The sequence below is a fragment of the Sus scrofa genome, chromosome 14, assembly GCF_000003025.6.
Source record: "Sus scrofa isolate TJ Tabasco breed Duroc chromosome 14, Sscrofa11.1, whole genome shotgun sequence".
Lineage (NCBI taxonomy): Eukaryota > Metazoa > Chordata > Mammalia > Artiodactyla > Suidae > Sus > Sus scrofa.
In genome coordinates this window covers 104,377,229-104,396,608 of record NC_010456.5, presented here as the reverse complement: position 1 = coordinate 104,396,608, position 19,380 = coordinate 104,377,229, and the positions used below count along the sequence as shown (strand labels likewise).

Sequence of the window (19,380 nt, the reverse complement as noted above, 5' to 3'; positions counted from 1 at the left end):
AACACTAGTCAAAAAAGGCAGACTATCTACATTAACTTCAGATAAAGCAGACTTCGGGGCAAGAAAAATTATGAAAGATAAAAAGGAGAATTACAGAATGATAAAATGGTCGATCTCCTAAAAGACATAACAATTCTTAAGGCTAACAACAGAGCATCAAAATATGTGAGGCAAAAACTGACAGAATTACAAGGCAAAAGAGAAATTCACTGTTCTAGTTGGAGACTTTGGCACTCCTCTTAAAAGTAACTGACAGATCTAGCAAGCAGAAATTCGATAAGGATATAGCTGAACTGAAGAGCACCATCAACCAAATGGATCTAATTGACATTTGCAGAATAATTCATCCACCAAAAGCAGAATACATATTTTACTCAAACTTACTTAGCACATTCTCCAATATAGACCATATTCAGAGCCATAAAACACACCTTAAATTTAAAAGAATAGAAATCATACAAAGCTAACAGCACACTTAATGTTGAGAAACAACATGCTTTTTCCCATGAGATCAAAAACAGGCAAAGATGTTCCCCATACAATCTTGTTTAACATCATACTGGAATTCATAGGTAATGCAATTAGACAAGAAAAGAAAATTAAGTCTTCACTTCGGGAAAAAGAAATATAAGTTTTTGTCTGCAGATGACTTAATTATCTATGTAGAATATTCCAAAGAATCAAAAAAATTCCTGATTACAGCAAGACCTCAGGACACAAGTTTAACTTAACACTTCCTGTAAACCAGCAACGAACAATCAGAATGTGAAATTCAAAACACAACACCATTTACATCATCACCAAAAAAGTATAAATCTAACCATACATGTACAAGATCTACATAAGGAAAATGACAAAACTCTGATAAAAAAAAAATCAAAGAAAATCCACTTAAATGGATTTTGTCTTTTTTAGGGCCATGCCCGAGGCATATGGAGGTTCCAAGGCTAGGGGTCGAATCGGAGCTGTTGCTGCTGGCCTACAACCACCATCACAGCAGTGCAGGATCTGAGCCACGTCTGCAACCTACACCACGGCTCACAGCAACACCAGATCCTTAACCCATTGAGCAAGGCCAGGGATCGAACATGCAACCTCATAGTTCCTAGTCGAATTCGTTTCCACTGTGCCACAACGAGAACTTCCTCTTTTGCATTTATTAAAGGGAAATATAAACATACGCCTACAAATTTCACGGCAGTCTTATTCATAATACTTCCAAAATGACAACCCAAATACCTACCAACTGGTAAAATAGATAAACTAATTCTTAGAACTGAACACCACTCAGCAATTAAAAGAAACAAACAATTAGCATATGCAACAACATAAATGAATCTCGAAACTTTATTTGGAGCAAGATATATTAGACAAGAAAAATATATATATATTATATGATTCTCATTTATATCAATTCTAAGAATTGGTAAAACTAATCAATGGTAACAAAAATCTGAAAGTGGTTATCTCTGGAGAAGGGAGGAGGAATTGATTGGAAAGGGGCATGAAAGAACTTTCTGGGGGTAATGGAAGTGTTCTACATCTGGTTTTGGATGGTAAAGACTGGGAGGGAATATGAGGAAAACTTTGGGGGTGGCAATAATATTCGATATCTTGATCTTGGTAGTTATAAAGGTACATTCATTTTTTTTTAAGTCAAGGACCTGTAGACTTATGATTTGTGCATATAAGTCTAAAAAACTACTCAGCAAGAAACTTAAAAAATAAAAAGCTGCACCACAGAGAAAATATTTTACAACACATCTGAGAGAAAAGGGGCCAATTTCCAAAACAATCAAAGATTCTGAGCCTGTTTCATACATGCTAAACTTGAGGTAATAGTATAGCATCCAAATGAAAAGATTTAACAAGAATCAGAGATGTAACACTAGAGTTTAAGATTCTAGTTTTGTTGTTGATTTTTTTTTTTTCTTTTGTCGTTTTAGGGCCAACTCTTGGCATATGGAGGTTCTCAGGCTAGGGGTCAAATCAGAGCTGTAGCTTCTGGCCAATGCCACAGACACAGCAATTTCAGATCCAAGCCATGTCTGCAGCCTATACTACAGCTCACGGCAATGCTAAATCCTTAACCCACTGAGTGAGGCCAGGGATAAAACCTGCATCCTCATGGATACTAGTCAAATTCGTTTCCACTGAGCAACAACAGTAACTCCAGATTCTTGATTTAATTTGGGAGTCATCTGAATATGAAACTCAATATTTTTTAACAAATGTGAAGTGATAGTGATATTTTGCAAGTCAAACCAAATCCAACTGTGGGCTAGTTGATTCTATTAGTCACTAATTGCAACCTTTGGTTGATCAACAGGAGTAACATTTGCCCATGCCCAATATTTCATCACCATATGTGGACACTTGCCCTTAGAAAAGTAGCAGGGCACCACGAACCCAAGGAAAGAGAAGTGAGACACTAAATATCTAGTGAAATGGCAGGCTGAACACATGCTTTCATCTTTACCCCTTCTGGAAACACCAATAAAATGCCAACGGAGGGATTTTTTTAAAAAGCATAAACAAACTCACACAGATGAAGAGAAAGTGAAAAGTACAATAAAATTTTACAACATGGAGAGCTGATGGACAAGCAGTTAAAAAAACAAAAAAACAAAAAAACAAAAAACCTCAGCAGACCTGACAAAACTGAGTTCTAAGTCAACAGCTGAGAAAACTTGAGCTTAATTAATTTCATAGACCCTCTAATAAGTTCAGGAATTGACAGGAATCTCAATCTCACTATTTATGGAAGTAGAAACAAAAGGAGGGTTAAAGTAAGGAATATTGGTTAAAATATGCTTAAGAAGCAGACCCCAGATTTTTTCCCTGACAGGTATCTGAGCAACTGTCTTTCTCTAACTTGGCAAAATGCTAAAAGAGACTAAACCAGATAATCTCTGGATAGAATGAGGGCAGCAGTACTGGTCTGCAAATAAGAGAATTAGTTTAGGAGTTCCCGTCGTGGCACAGTGGTTAACGAATCCGACTAGGAACCATGAGGTTGCGGGTTCGGTCCCTGTGCTTGCTCAGTGGGTTAACGATCCGGCGTTGCCATGAGCTGTGGTGTAGGTTGCAGACGCGGCTCGGATCCTGCGTTGCTGTGGCTCTGGCGTAGGCCGGTGGCTACAGCTCCGATTCAACCCCTAGCCTGGGAACCTCCATATGCGCGGGAGCGGCCCAAGAAATAGCAACAACAACAACAAAAAAAAAAAAAGACAAAAAGACAAAAGACAAAAAAAAAAAAAAAAAAAGAGAATTAGTTTAGCCTATATATAATAGATGCCCTCTTCTCCAACTCAGATCCCAGAATGCTGGAAGATCTTTCTCCTCCAAGGTCTGCTCTAGAGAATCCAACAGTCCCAGAAAAAATAACTCCAGATATTAACATCAGAAGCTCCCCAACTGAAACAGCCCAGTCAGATAACCTTACAGTGAAACTCACAATTAACTAGTCCCACACATATAACCAGAGCTTCCAATTAGCTTTTATGTCCACTACACTAAATATGAGTACTCACCAAGGAATAACCAGACATCTGAGAAACACCTCTAACAAAAAATGCAGAAATTAAAAACTAGGGGAAAAAAACCTGGAGGAAACAGACTTTACAAGCAGATAATATAGACACATAAATCTAAAAGCTCAGAGAGGTTAGAGAAAATACTGTAACAATGAATCAAGAACAGGTTACCTGGGGGAGTTCCCGTTGTGGCTCAGTGGTTAAAGAATCCAACTAGGAACCATGAGGTTGCGGGTTCAATCCCTGGCCTTGCTCAGTGAGTTAAAGATCCAGCATTGCCGTGAGCTATGGTGTAGGTCACAGACGCAGCTCAGATCCCACGTTGATGAGGTGTAGGCTGGCAGCTACAGCTCTGATTAGACCCCTAGCCTGGGAACCTCCATATGCTGAGGGTGCGGCCCTAGAAAAGACCAAAAAAAAAAAAAAAAAAAATAGAATAGGTTACCTGGAAAAAAAGATTTGGAGATCAAAAAATTGTTCTTAGAAGTTAAAAACTAGATAACAGAAATAAAATAAAATCAGCATTATTTTTGGAAGATAAAGATGAAGAAACCATACAGAAGCTAAACAGGGAGACAAAAATATAAAAAATTTGAAAGAAAACATAAAATCAGAGGACTGAAATAGAAGACTGAACATTAATTAATTGTCCTAGCGAACCATGAAAAAATTCATTTTCCTAGATATTAAGGATATTATTAAAGAATAGTTTCCAAATTAAAAGTAGGTTCATGAAGTACCCAACACAATGAAAGTAAAGAGCCCACATCAAAGCACACACCAGCAGAAGATGCAAGCTGTTACATTTAGAATGAATAAGCAATTAGTCCTGCTATATAGTATGGGGAACTATATCCAATCACTTGTGATAGAACATGATGGAATATGGGGAAAAGAATGTGTGTGTGTGTGTGTGTGTGTGTGTGTGTGTGTGTGTGTAAAACACTGGGTCACTTTGCTGTACAGCAGAAATTGGCAAAACATTGTAAATCAACTATAATAAAAATTTTTTTTAAAGCACACACCAGAAAAAACAAACAACCCCATCGAAAAATGGGCAGAAGATCTAAACAGACAATTCTTCAAAGACATACAAATGGCCAAAAAACACATGAACAGATGTTCAACATCACTCATTATTAGAGAAATGCAAATCAAAACCACAATGAGGTACCGCCTTACATCAGCCAGAATGGCCATCATCAAAAAGTCTACAAACAATAAATGCTGGAGAGGATGTGGAGAATTACACTGTTGGTGGGAATGTAATTTGGTGCAACCACTGTGGAAAACAGTATGGAGATTCCTCAGAAAACTAAAAATAGAATTACCATTTGATCCAATAATCCCACTCCTGGGCATCTATCCAGAGAAAACCATGACTCAGAAAGATACATGCACTCCGATGTTCATTGCAGCACTCTATACGATAGCCAAGACATGGAAACAACCTAAATGTCCATCAACAGAGGAGTAGATAAAGAAGATGGGGTACATATACACAATGGAATATTACTCAGCCATAAAAAGGAATGGAATAATGGCATTTAAAGCAACATGGATGGACCTAAAAGTTATCATCCTAAGTGAAGTCAGTCAGACAGTGAGACACCAACATCACATGCTATCACTTACACGTAGAATCTAAAAAAAGGATACAATGAACTTTGCAAAACAGATAGTGACTCACAGACTTTGAAAAACTTATGGTTTCCAAATGAGACAGGTTGTGGGGTAGGGGGATGCACTGGGGTTTGGGTGGAAATGCTACAAAATTAGGTTATGATGATCATTGTACAACTGTAAATGTAATAAAATTTATTGAGTAATTTAAAAAAAGAAAAGAAAAAATAATAAAACACACACCAGGAAATTACAGATCACAGACGACAAACAGAAGATTCTAAAAGAGAGAAAACATGGGTCACAAATCAAGGATAATAAATCAGAATGACCTCAAATTTCTCAATGGCAAACCCTGAAGGTGGAGAGCATGAAAGTGTGTGTTGTAATAAGCCCACCTAGGAGTTCCCACTGTGGTTCAACAGGATAGGAGGCATCTATCTCTTCAGCACCAGGATGCAGGTTTCATCCCTGGCTGCAGCTTCAGCTTGGGTCACAATTATGACTTGGATCTAATCCCTGGCCTGGGAGCTCCAAATGCTGTGGAGCGGCCAAAAAAAAAAAAAAAAAAAAAAAAAAAAAAAAAAAAGCCCACCTAGCATGAAGATCATAGCTTCTAAATACCATTATTCACTAAAAGAAGTTGTATTTTGGAGGATGGCTATTTCCAGATCTAGGGCAAGAAAAGTACAACATGAGCCTGGAACATCTTATTTATTGTAAGATAAGAAAGAAAGCACTCAAAGACAAATGAGGACACAGGAAGCAGCTTAAAGGGTTCCCCCTAGCCAAAATGGGGACAATTTGTGCATCAAAAATAATAACCATAAGTTAAAACACATTAATTTTTTTAAAAATCTGTAAGTCAGAGTTCCCACCATGGTACAGTGGGTTAAGAATCCGACTGCAGTGGCTCCAGTTGCTGCAGAGGTGAGGGTTCAATTCTCAGCCAAGCACAGTTGGTTAAAGGATCCAGCACTGCCACACTGTGGTGTAGGTCACAGCAGTGGCTTGGATTCAAGCCCTGGCCCTGGAACTTCCATTTGCCACAAGTTCAGCTATTTAAAAAAATTAAAAATCTGTGAGTTCACAATGGTAATTAGGAAAAAAAAAAAAAAGCTGAAAAAAAAGAGGAAAAGTTTTTTACATTAAAAAGCCAGCTAATAAATGTTAAAGGATCAATAGGATTACAAAAATCACCATTTTGTAACCCCAATATAACAACTGATTAAATTAAGAATCCTAAAACCACTAGGTGAAAGGTTAAAAAGCAGAACTCAAAACATCACCTCCCATCAATTACTCATTAATTGCAAGAAGAAAAATATACCTTTTCATAAGAGATCTGACAGTAATCCCCTTAACCAAAGGATCAAATTCAGGATAACCTAGAAATAATCTGATAGCATGTGCCTTCTGATATCATACAATAAGAGGGACACAATACCATTTATGTTGTACTCTTGCTAAAACATTTAATCTGAATCTAATCATGAGAAAATAATTAAACAAATCCAAAATGTCCTGGTCTACAAAACCATTAAACTGGATTCTTTCATGAAAAAACAAAAAAAAAGCAGAAAGATTGTTCTAAATTACAGGGATATATATATATATATATATATATATATGTATATATATATATATACCAACCAATGTTTCAGGGAGGAAACAAAAAAAGCAGAAAGACTGTTCTAAATTACAGGGACATATATATATACACCAACCAATGTTTCAGGGAGGAAAAGAAGATATAAGAAATTTGGAGGACAAATGGGGAAATTTAAATACAAATATTATATCATGTTACTGAAGAAATACATAATGCCCCAAACCTGAAAATAGTGAAGCAATAGTAAAAGTTAATTATTTAAAGACATAAATGTAAATAGCAAAATAATTTCTCTAAAAAGTTAAGTTTTTGCCCCTAGGAATGATGAATGGCAAGTAGAGAAGGTGATGTCTGTTGCTGTTTTTTTTTTTTTTCCAACAAACACACAGAACTATTTAACTTAAAATACAAGTGTATACAACTGTGACAGATAAAAAATAATACAATGATAATATGTACATAAAATAAAAGATTCTTTCAGAATAGTTTATGGATCATGTATTATGAAGGAACGAAATCATTCTACTAATTATTACCAGTTGGTAAAAACCTAATAAAATTCAATGTAAAGCACTACGAAGCAGGACATACACAAATCTCTTGAGTATAGATTTGCATATAATGTGTTGTAATAACTAGTTATTAATAAAGAAGAAATGCTTATTTTCCTATTTCAAGCATGTCTCATTCTGATCTTTCTATATAATTTAAAATTGTTCATCTTTAAAACATTTAAACATTGTTACATCATTACATCTATGGCAATCCATAAACTAAATTATTTTTCATTTGTCATATATTCATGTGTATTATAAAATAGAACATGAACTACACTAGCCCAAACTGTCAAAATGTAACTACCCACGCCTTGCTTTCACATAATACACACTTAGCCTTTGATTGTTTGCAATGTTAATAAGTTCTTAAGTTAATGAGCATTTTTTTTTCACTCCTGTTCAGTTGTCTATTTGTCCTTCACCAATATTACCAAATCTTTGAAACCAATTATAAAGGACAAAGATCCAAAATAAATGACTGAGAATTGCTTTATTGAATGATCCTGAATGGTAAATCACATTAACAAAGAATAAACATGGAAAGCAAAACTCTTATTAAAAACAATTAGAGAAAAACAACTCACCTTTTTGCACTCATCTGCTCTTTGAGCTTACTGTACATTTCCAGCACTGCATTAAAACATATAACTTATTTTAGCTTTCAAAATTAAAAAAAAATTGGGGGAGATAAAAATTAAAGCAAAGAAGAATATATTATATAAATTCAGTAATTTTCTCTATTCTTTGATTTATGGCTTATATTTTCAAATAAAATGTTATACTTCAAGTAAATGAAAACATTTTAATCTCTACATATATTGAACATTACATTGTATATAAATACATAATACTGAACCAGGAACACTTACACATGCTGACACCTATAACTGAGACATCAAAGACAGATAAGTTACAATTATCTTAATCAGAAACTTACTGATATTTCTTCCCTGCAGTGGAATCAGAAGTCTAGACTTTAGTTATTTGAGAAAGCTGAGTAACAGTGAGATTAATTGATTTTAATTCAATATGCCCAATAAAATAGCTGTTATATATAGCTCACTAAACAAAATTTAAGGGAGTTCCTATTGTGGCTCAGTGGAAATGAATCTGACTAGTATCCATGAGGATGTAGGTTTGATCCCTGTCCTCCCTCAGTGGGTTAAGGATCCTAGGTTGCTGTGAGCTGTGGTACAGTTCACAGACATGGTTTGGATACCACGATTTTTTGGCTGTGGCATAGGCCAGCAGCTGCAGCTCAGATTCGACTCCTAACCTGGGAACTTCATATGCCACAGGTGGGGCCCTAAAAAGCAAACAAATAAAATTTTAAACCAAACCCACAGAGAAAAAAAATCAGAAAAGATTACAGCAGGGAGTAAATTATATTAAAGGCATAATAAATATTAAAAAAGTATCCTTATTTGTTTTATCATTTCCATCAAAGGCAATTATTCAATAAATTTTTTATAAACTTCAGCAAGAAAAACACTGCCACCAAAAAAGATTTTAATGTAACTATGTAGACTGCCATTCATACTTAGTAGAATTTCAAAGTATAAAGTAGGTACATTACTGTTAACTCAAGCTAGCTGATATTTTCCTAGACCAGAGAGATAGACACATTTTTTTCCAGATTTTTTATAGTCTTACGGCTACTCCCCAGGGGTCTTCAAGTTCACAAAAGATATTGCTTACTTGTGTGAAAAACCATAAAAGCTGCAATGATGGCTACAATGAACCAGCCCTAACTCTGCAGACCCTATGTATATCTCGATCAAAGTCCCTTTATTGCAATGCAGTATTTCTCACATTTTCCAACCGAAACATTAATGTGAATACATAACCTAGGAAAAGAGTGTAAAACTGCGGCTACAAGTATAAACTTTCTTTGAAGTCTCCTGTTTTACCTCAACAATTCACGTAAACTTCACATCTACCTTGTATTATTTCCATATTGTTTTCATATAAAAATAATGCTTTCCTCAAAAATAATCAATTAACTAATGTACCAGGAAAATGCACTGTTTACTCTGTGACTTCTTATATCCTCTCATACTCCCCCAATCTAAGGAGGAGTTAGGCAATTTTACAGTAATGGCTTACTTGTCTTTATTCACATGAGATTACATGATCCTTCAGAGTATGGACTATGTCATTTTCAACTTCATATTTCCAATACCGACCATAATGCCTGACACAAAGAAGTACGTATGAGTGGATAAACAGATGGAAATATGGAGGAAAGGAGGTGGTTTGGGATGTGGCTATCAAGAACACAATGTCTACATGAACTCAGATTTCCTGTCCAGCCTTGAGAGCAAACCCAGCAGCAGTAACAAAAATCTAACCTCTACTTCCCTTATTTTTCTATTTCAAAGAGCCCACTAGAGTTGAATAAGCTGAGTTTACGCTTTCTCATTTCCATTTGTACCCAATTTTCTAGAATTACTACCATTCAGGGACAAAGCATTCAAGCTAAGAGACTGTCTTCATGGCTATTTCAGTGCATCTTATGGAGGCAAAGAGGTATTATTAAGCATTACTATAAGGAAATAGATTTCTCAACCCTTAAACCTAACATAATAAGCAGGTATTTTATTTATTCAAAGTCAGTGTGCAAATATTCCTGGCCCATCAGAAATTAAGATAAGCAAAATTTCAGTGACTCTAAAACAAAAAAGAAAAGTTTTATCCTAAGTCAGAAAATAATTATTTTGGGTAATATAATCTGCTAACAGTTTATGTAACTTGTAGCCTAAGCTAAATTTATATTATGTAAATATCATACGAAGCACCTTATTCTATTCCTCCCAGATATGGAGGTTCAGGTTCCTTCCATTAAAAAAAGTAAGTTTAAAAATGAGACACTGAAATGGATTTACCTTACTACATCAAGGAAAAGATGTCATAAACCTAATTCCTTTTATTTGAACAGGGTACACGCAGGTAAGGAAAATACTCAGTTTCTTCAGAATTTATTTGATGTCCCAGCAATATCTGAGCCCTAATAGAGACCAAAAACTCAGAAACCTAAAAAGTCAGTCTTTCCAAAATATAGGAGGAAAGGCAAAACCAAAAAAGGGAGAAGATCTAGTACTTTTGGATGTTATCTTACCAGCAAAATGAAATTCTGAGCAAAGCAAAACCAACCTGCTTAAGTGATAAAAAGAAAACAATGGAAAACTAGATGTAAAAAAATCAGGCAAATTAGAAAAGGAGAAAAAAACGTAATGAAAAGATACTTTCCCCATGGGAAAGTATTCTGAGAGGAAAAAAATGGAGGGGTGGGGAGGGACAAAGGACAAACTAGGCAGAAAAGAGATGGAAAGGCAGAGTTTGTTCTAGGAGACTGACGTAAGATCATCAAATAGGGGCCTTATGATAAAGAAAGCCATGAAAATTCAGGGAATAAAGTAGATAGGAAAGAAAACCATGGGATTTAGGGGGACAATCACCAAGTAATCTGTAACTATCATAATGAATAATGACCATCTCGTTATTATTAAACTGCTATCATTAAATTACAGTTCAGCCAGGCTGAATGTTACATTACAGACAAGTTAAACTCACCTGGAAGGCATAACTGTAATTTTTCTACTACAGTTGTAATATTCCTCTGCTGAATTCTACATCGAATAATATCTTCCGTTTGGACAATGACCTTTAAAAAGAAGAAACATTCATATTTTAAAATGAACAGTTAAATTGTATCCACATATTGAATGCACAAAAAAAGGTATCATTTTCTCACCTCCTTTCCAGCATCTTGAAATCTTCGGTTGGTATCAGTAACTTGCACCTTAAAAATAATTTCACCTTAGTTAGACAAATATGCATAAAACTGCCCTGATGTAACTGCTCACCCTTGTAATCAGATCATGCTTCATGAGAAACTTAGAACAAAGAAATGCAAATTCAAATTAACTCTACAGCTTGAACTTGAACTTTTGATTGAAAAGGGCTTTTGTTAACTTCAATTACTTATGACAGTTCTTTTTAACAGATTCTGTGGCAAACTTCTCAAATTTAATCTAGATTTTTGAACTTTACTTGCTTCTCTAAGTCTGTCAAACAATTCAAATCACTGACCCAATTGACCACTGGTCCCTTTTTGATAACTTCAATGAGGTCTATGTGCCATTCATTGTCTGTAGGAAATGGTGATTGCATTTTATGGTAATTAAACATTCATACTTTGCTGAATGCAAACACTGGGTGGTTGATTAACATCAAACACGGAAATCTCAATCCACAGCAACATTTTAATGCTGCAGGTGCAGGCAAAGCTCAACCTCAAATTTTCCCACATATTAAGTGACTCATTAGGTCATCATAGTAAGGAAGCACATTCTGGTTTATTAAAAATCTCATTAATTTCTGAACAAAGATGCTCAGTGACCTCATTGATGCTGTATTTGGTCTCTTGTTATCTGAATATCCTTTATATAATGGTTTTCTAATCATAACCTTTGGTGAACCAGGGTCGTTCTGCTGCTAAGCTCTCCAAATGTAAAGAAAGAGAAATAGGACAATTCTTATAACTAAGTATTTTGTATTCTGACAAAACAAATCTAGGTCTCATTCAATAAATGTTTTTGCTATGTGGAAGAAAATGTAGACCAACTTTAAGAATATTATATGCTGCTATTAAATAAAGAAAAAAAATTTAAAGTTTCACTATTATTAAATAATTTTGAGAACACAATTACATACAGTAAGTTTTTTTAAATTTTCAGAAGATAACTTTTTATCAATATTGTACTAATTGTTACTTTAGAACCCTGATGACATGAGGACTTTCACTGTGTGAACTTTTTTAATTCATTCCCCTGCATGGAAAGAAATCCTGTTGAGTCAATGCATTACTTGCTTTACAAAGAAAAGAGAGATTACTTCTGTCATTAGCATGACAACTGTGTTAACAGAGCATTCCCAAATATATACACGAATTCACTTCTTGAAGTTAGCACATTTAATAATGTTTGTAAATATGCACTATAAATTAATACTTGAGTAATTTAATGAGAGCAAAGGTAAAAAGGTATTTCTTACCTTCAGTTTTTCTGCATCAGTTCTTACTTTAAGAAGTTCTGTAATAGCATCTACAAAACCCTGATGATGAAAATTACACATCTTCTCAATTTCCTTGTCATGATTACGGATACAAGCATCCAACTTTTCCATAAACTTCTTGTGTGCATTTGGTTGGTCATCATACACAGACCTGTATATATACAAAAAGAAAGCTAACATTAACTTCCCAGTTCACCAAAATTTACTCTTTATTAACCCAAATCTTTACAAAAAATCTCTGAATAAGCTAGAATGATAGCACTGACATGAGTAGAAATAATTTGGGTAGAAAATACTTAAATTCTTTTTGAACATGTTAATATTTAAAGAGCCATAAGCCTTCTAGACACATCACTAGGGATCTGGAAATAAAGGTCTGAGACTCAGGAGATGAGTCTTCAATTTACAAGTACTCAAAAAAGGAATCACTAAGTGAATAATTAAGGAATGCATAAACAAACTCCTGGTTTCTACAGCATTTACTATGCATCAGGGCATAGTCTTTTCTCTTTTTTTGACCATGCCTACCGCATGCAGAAGTCCCCAGGCCACGGACAGAACCCGTACCACAGCAGTGACAATGCCAGGTCCTTAACCACTAGGATACCAGGGAACTCCTCAGGACATATTCTGAGTGTTTTATGTATTAACTCTTTAATCTTGACAAAGTCTATAATGTATGAATTATTACTACCCTTACTAATTTACAGAAAGATTAAAATTATGTAACTATCATAAATGTCACAACAGCCAGGATATGAATCCCAGTAGTCTGGCTGCAGAGTTCATAATTTCAAGTATAAGGCCATACTGCAGTCACCACAATGTTTTCTATAAACACGGCATTTGCACTCCTCCAGTATCTCAGCTCATGCTGTCTCTACACTGAGGGACTTTTCCACCCACCATGCAGTAAAGGATTAACCTTGCCCAAAGAAAGGTTTGGCCCTTGCCCCCAATTCCTGGGAGGCTAGCCTTTGGAATGTTCTGCATGACAGATGCCTTTTTTACTTGGGTGTCTTGAGCAATGCCAAACAGTCAAAGCTAACAATGTGACTTATAATGTGATTTATAGTAGGTGGAGCCATCAAGCCACACGGTAACAGCTTTGGAGGGCCTGAAAATTTGGATGAGCAACTCAAACCACTTAGTGGCATCAAGGGGACAAACCTCTGGTAAAAACTCTGGACATCATGGCTTAGGAGAGCCTCCCTGGTTAGTAATACTCCATGAGTGTTGCCACATATCATTGCTACCCACACGGATTCCACTGGGAAGGGACAACTGGAAGCTCCCCAGTGGGACTCTCCTAGACCCTGCCTCATATGCCATCTCTTGTTAATTTTAATCTGTATCTTTTTGCTGTAGCAAACAGTAACTGTGAGTATAACAACTTTGGTAAATTCTGTGAGTCCTCCTAGTGAATTACTGAACCTGAAGCTAGCCTTGGGGCCCTCCAAAAATGTGACTCCCCATCTGTTGCCCATTGTTTGAGGTTCAATTCAAGTTCCATTTCTTCCAGCAGGACTTTCTCAGTATCTCCATACCAAGTAATCTTTTCAACTATAGAAAAGGTAAACATATAGTCCTTTCTACTCCCTCTGACAAATTATAAATAAAATATACAATAAAATTACATTACTTCACATTGTAACTTAAATTTTTCAAGTATATGTCATATATTTTTACACATAAACTGTAAGCTTCTTGAGGGAAGAATACCTATCATAACACTAAAGATAGTAATATAAGGTAGCAATCATTAAGAACTTAGGCCTTGGAGTTCCCTTTGTGGTGCAGCGGAAATGAATCCGACTAGTATCCATGAGAATGCAGGTTCAATCCCTGGCCTCGCTCAGTAGGTCAGGGACCTCGCATTGCCGTGAGCTGTGGTATAGGTTACAGACACAGCTTAGATCTGGCATTGCTGTGGCTGTGGCGTAGGCCGGCAGTTGTAGCTGATTCAACACCTAGCCTGGGAACTTCCATGTGCTGCAGGTGAGACCCTAAAAAAAGACCCAAAAAAAGGAACTTAGGCCTTTAAAAGCTGGGCTAGAACTAGTCTCTGATCTTGGATATCTTCTCTTTTCTACCTATACCCATCTCTCGATCTCATCTAGACTTGGGGCTTTAAATTCCATAAACACTCTAACACCTCTCAAGTTTTTGTTTCTAGCCCTGGTCTCTTCCTCAAACTTCAAACTCATGCCATTTCTCTGACTGGATATCTGATAAGCATTTCAAATATGTCCAAAATGAAGTCCTATCTTCTTTCCCAAACCCTAGTTCTCACACAGACTTCCTTCATCTTAGTGAACTCCATCCTTCTAGTTGTTCAGGCAAAAAAACCTTGAAATCATCCCTGACTATTCTCTTTCTCCCACTCTTCCCACCAAAGCAATCCAACCACATCTCACCACCTCCTGTTACCACCCTGGACTAAGACACCCATGTGTCCTGCCGCTTATTCCTAGAGAGTTTCCCTGATCCCACCCTTGTTTCCCTTCAGTCTGTTTTGAACACAGTAGACAGAATGATCCCACTAAAATATAAATCAGAGCCTATGTCTCTCTTCGGCTCAAAACCGTATTTCTCTCACAACAGCCCATAAAGCCCTACGTAATTCTGCCCCATGTTATCACAGTGACCTCACTTCCTAACACTTTACTCATTCCATGCCGGGAACACTGGCCTCCTTGTGGTTCCTGAAACACACCAGGCATATTCCTGTCCTATGTTCTGCACATGCTGTTTCCTCTACCTGGATCACATTTCTCACACATGGCTGCCTCTCTCATATCCTTTAGGTCGTTTATCCCCTTCTTGATGAAGTTCTCTCTGGCTATAATATCCACATTATAAACATACACAGACACACAGACACACACACATACACAATTCTCTTTCCTGCTTTATTTTTTTCTCCTTTTTAATTTCCTTAAATAAAGTATACTTTGTCATTGCATCACCCTTACCACTATTGAATATACTCTCTATTTCACACTTTCATTTATTTTTCAACTTTGCCTACTGGAAAGTTGCAGGAGGGCAGACAGTTTTTGTCCATTTTGTTCCCTGTTGTATACGCAACCCTAAAATAGAGCCGATCACATAGCAGATGCTCAATAAATAACTGATAGATGAAAAGAAAATAAATGAAGGGCAGAAGTAGGTTAGTGGAGCAACATATAGCCAAGTCAAGCCACAGAAGCAAGGGTCAGCCTTTTTAAAAGAGATGGGTTTAAGAATAAGTAACTCTGTTTTTTCATCTGCCCCCATCCTCCCGCAAAAAAACCCTGATAGATGGAATCAGAAAGGACACTTACTAGTTGTTCAACCTCAGGTAAGCCACCCAACTTCTCTATATCTGAATTCTCTCAACAATAAAATAGGATTTTAAAAAGTACCTACATCGAAGTGTTATGAGGATTTAGTAAACATTTGAAAAACTCCTAGCACAACAACCGACACATAGTAAGTGCTCAATATACACTAGCTATTATCATAGTATGCGCATAAGAGACAACTAAATCCTTGTTAAATGAGTGACTCATCTGCTGAATAAATTAAATACTGGCTGCAAATATCAAATATGACTAACACTCAAGCACTCATGCTGAAGGAGCTGACTACCGTTAATACCTGGCAATTGTAAAGGGCCTTTTGTATTTTTTATATCTAAGGTTTTAATTTCTTACCACATCAGAGAAATTATCACAAATGAGGAAATAGGCAGAGAAATGATAAATGACTTGCTCAATGTAGCCTAGTTAATGAATGACTGGAGCAGTACTATAATTTCCACTTAAGTGTTTTTCCTACACTACATATAGCTAACAAGATCTCTTAAACAAACATTATACCAAACAAAAATTCACATGCAAGAGGAAGGTTATCTTATCGACCTTGGTGTGATAAACAAATTTCTATTTCCGAACTGAAATTAGTATTATATTTCTTCAAGTAGTATATATGCGTTTCTAAGATATTTTTACATATTTTAATAAAACTTTGATATTTATCTGGCTCTTAAAGTACCAGGTAGTAAACAGAAAATACCAAAAGAACTGGCTCTTTTTTTGTCTATTACAGCTGCATCACTGTAACAAAAAACTAGCAAGAGGTATTTTAGGACTGCCCTACTACAATGTTCCTCCAAAGGAGGGTTTGATTCCTTTCCTCAATGCAAAGACAATACTGTTATCTCTTTTAAAAATAACAATAAAATATAAATAAACAGAAGAAGAAAAACTAGTTATTTCCCAGAGGTCTATTGTATTTTAGAAAGTTCTTAAAGTCCATCCTTTAGTGTCATTTGAATTTACTCTCCAGAGTTGTAAAAACATACTTTTATAGCAATTCATGACACTGCCAGTGCATCTATTACAGCATCTATATCTATAAATGGATATAATGTATGTATTATACCTTATATATTAATACATATAATAGCAGTGCAACTATTACAGCAAGTGAACACCTCTTTTCCTAATGACGTTATTAGTGTAGAGAAAAATAATTATCAGAATTATTTAATGTTAAAAATAAAATCAAAGAATTAGTACTGTGAATGAGAAAGAAGAGTAGGTCTTGATCTTCCTATTAGTAAGTCTTAGTCTCTCCTGACCCTTGGTAACCATTTGCCATTCCAGACACGAGTACAAGCTGCACTCCAAGCTGATATAACCACTTGTCAACCACAATCCATATCAATGAGATCATTCTAAGCAGAATACACAGAAATGATGTCAAGATAAAGAAACGTTCCAAGTCACAGGAATAAATTATATTAAAGCACATACTGAAGGATCAGGCAAATGCCAGAGTCCAAAATTCATCAAAAGATAGAATGTTCTAGAATTCTAAAAAGAACTCAAGAAAGTACACAATTCTGACTTCTTCAATTTAATAAATGCATCACAAATCTAAAATCCAGACACAAGCACTGAAAAAGACATTAATCACATGTGGTTGAATGACCCCTCTATCCACTCTGATGAAAAGTAATATCAAAAATAACTAGTCTAAAAATTTGCTAATAAAATCAATAACAAATAGATAAGTGAATAGAGAGAGGCAGAAAGTGAGAAAGGGTAGATATGTATAAGAAAAAGGAAAAAGGAAGAATTTTTTGACACTGTATGCATAAGCAGGAATTATCAATCTTTCTCTGATGGGATCCACACTTAATTACAAAGATAATTTGGAAAAAAAGGTGGATGGTGTGGAATATAGAGAGAAGCAGGGAAGATGTGCACCCTTTGTCAACAATTCCCTAGAAACTAAATAGACTAAAGAGGCGTCATACTCTGCTGCTTCTGGCTTAATGTGATAAAGATGACCAAAACAGCACCACAGAACCAAATACTTACTATTAAGTGATCTACATTCAATACCTCATTAATATTCACTCTAGTTTTATGACATAGACACTGTTTGCATCCCAATTTACAAATGTAGTTTGGGAAGATTAAGACTTTAAGCCCAAAGTCACACAGTAAGGGAACCGAGATTTAATCCCAGGTCTACTGACTCCAAAGTCAGTGCTCCTAACCATTATGTTAGATAGACTCTCCAACCAGAAATGGTGATAAGCAGCATGAGAATGCAGAGGAGTTACCAGCATAGCAACTAACCAGATCACCTTTGAAGATCAACAATTGAGAATGACTCAGTAGGGAATCCCTGATGTGCACTGTTGCACCCATCAGGTGAAATCATCCAATGAACAGAAAAAGGAGATGAGAACTGAGGCATAGCTAATTGTTAGGCAGAATTAAATTACAAACGCAAGAAAATAAGAAGGAACAAAGAATGAAGTAGAGAAAACTGAAGGCCCTGTACTCGTCTGACCTCAGCTGAAGAGACTATGAAAAATCCATTTTTCTTTTTCCTTTTTATGTCTTTGAAAGATAATCATTATTCCATGAGATTTTGACCTAAAGAAAGGAAATACCATTCAGTACTACTCATTCTTTGAATCTTAAATTGGTTAACAATCGTCCAACTAATTAGTGTGCCATGCACATTATTGTCCTAAATTTTCAAGCAATACACAATCTTAATGAAAATAAGTTTTTCTTCCTTCAAAATGTCCCCAGAATTTAATAATACCTACTAGTGAGACTAATCAAGTTCCTCTAAATACACACAGATATGACAAAACAAGAAAATGTGAACATTAGAAAGTCAGAAAATTTTCCACTACCCACATCCACTAAGACTGTACTTAAGTGCTCCATATACAGATACTGACTTCAATAAATGAATTCAGTCATCACAAAGCCTTAGCAAAATAAAAATCTTACTCCTGGCAAAATGCAATGCTAACCAGACAAAAATGCAAATGCAAAATCAATTTTAAAAGAAGAGATGACTTTAAAACTTTGTGAACAGAAAACTAAGATGGATTATGCTATCTTACAGTTTTATTTACATATTTTAATTTAGCAACTAGGAATGCATAAAAACAATGTATATGTCTTAAAAGCATAGCTAAAAAAATTTAGACACACATTTTCTATCTTCATTAGATCTAATCTTCCACACCAAAGCAAAGTGTGGAAATATGAGTTATCACACAGTATTTGATCATCTGATGTATCAGGCTTATAGAATTTAAATAACTACATCTTTCAGAAATGCCATCTTGACTTGTTTGCATAGAGCTCCATCTAGTGGTAATTAAACATAAGAAAACTAAGATGTCATTTAAAATGGAACTGATTCTTTGAAACTTAAATGCTTGTGTCATCAAATCAAGTGTTTTAATGGAGGCCCTCAGGCTACTTTGATTTTTTGGACAGCTGCTACATTCTGTTAAAAAGATAAACAATTTACCATTTTTTTTTTTAGAAAAACATCTTTCTGATGTAAAACAAACAACAGTCACAAGATATGTGAAAAAGAACTCTCTTCTTATTACCGGCAACATATTAGAGTACTTTTTTGTCAAAAAGCATTTATTTAATATCCT

The 19,380-nt window shown here is 35.5% G+C and overlaps 1 protein-coding gene across 4 annotated transcripts in view; it reads right to left on the bottom strand.

The window, feature by feature from the left end:
• Nucleotides 1–19,380, bottom strand: part of EXOC6 (exocyst complex component 6) — a 222,696-nt gene that overhangs the window by 153,030 nt on the left and 50,286 nt on the right. For all 4 annotated transcript variants that reach the window (XM_021073792.1, XM_021073794.1, XM_021073795.1 and 1 more), the window contains exons 2-5: nucleotides 12,384–12,555; nucleotides 11,083–11,130; nucleotides 10,902–10,992; nucleotides 7,913–7,958 (exon numbers count right to left, since the gene is read on the bottom strand). In XM_021073792.1, coding sequence (XP_020929451.1) covers nucleotides 7,913–7,958; nucleotides 10,902–10,992; nucleotides 11,083–11,130; nucleotides 12,384–12,555 — 357 coding nt within the window. The remainder of the gene's footprint in view (nucleotides 1–7,912; nucleotides 7,959–10,901; nucleotides 10,993–11,082; nucleotides 11,131–12,383; nucleotides 12,556–19,380) is intronic.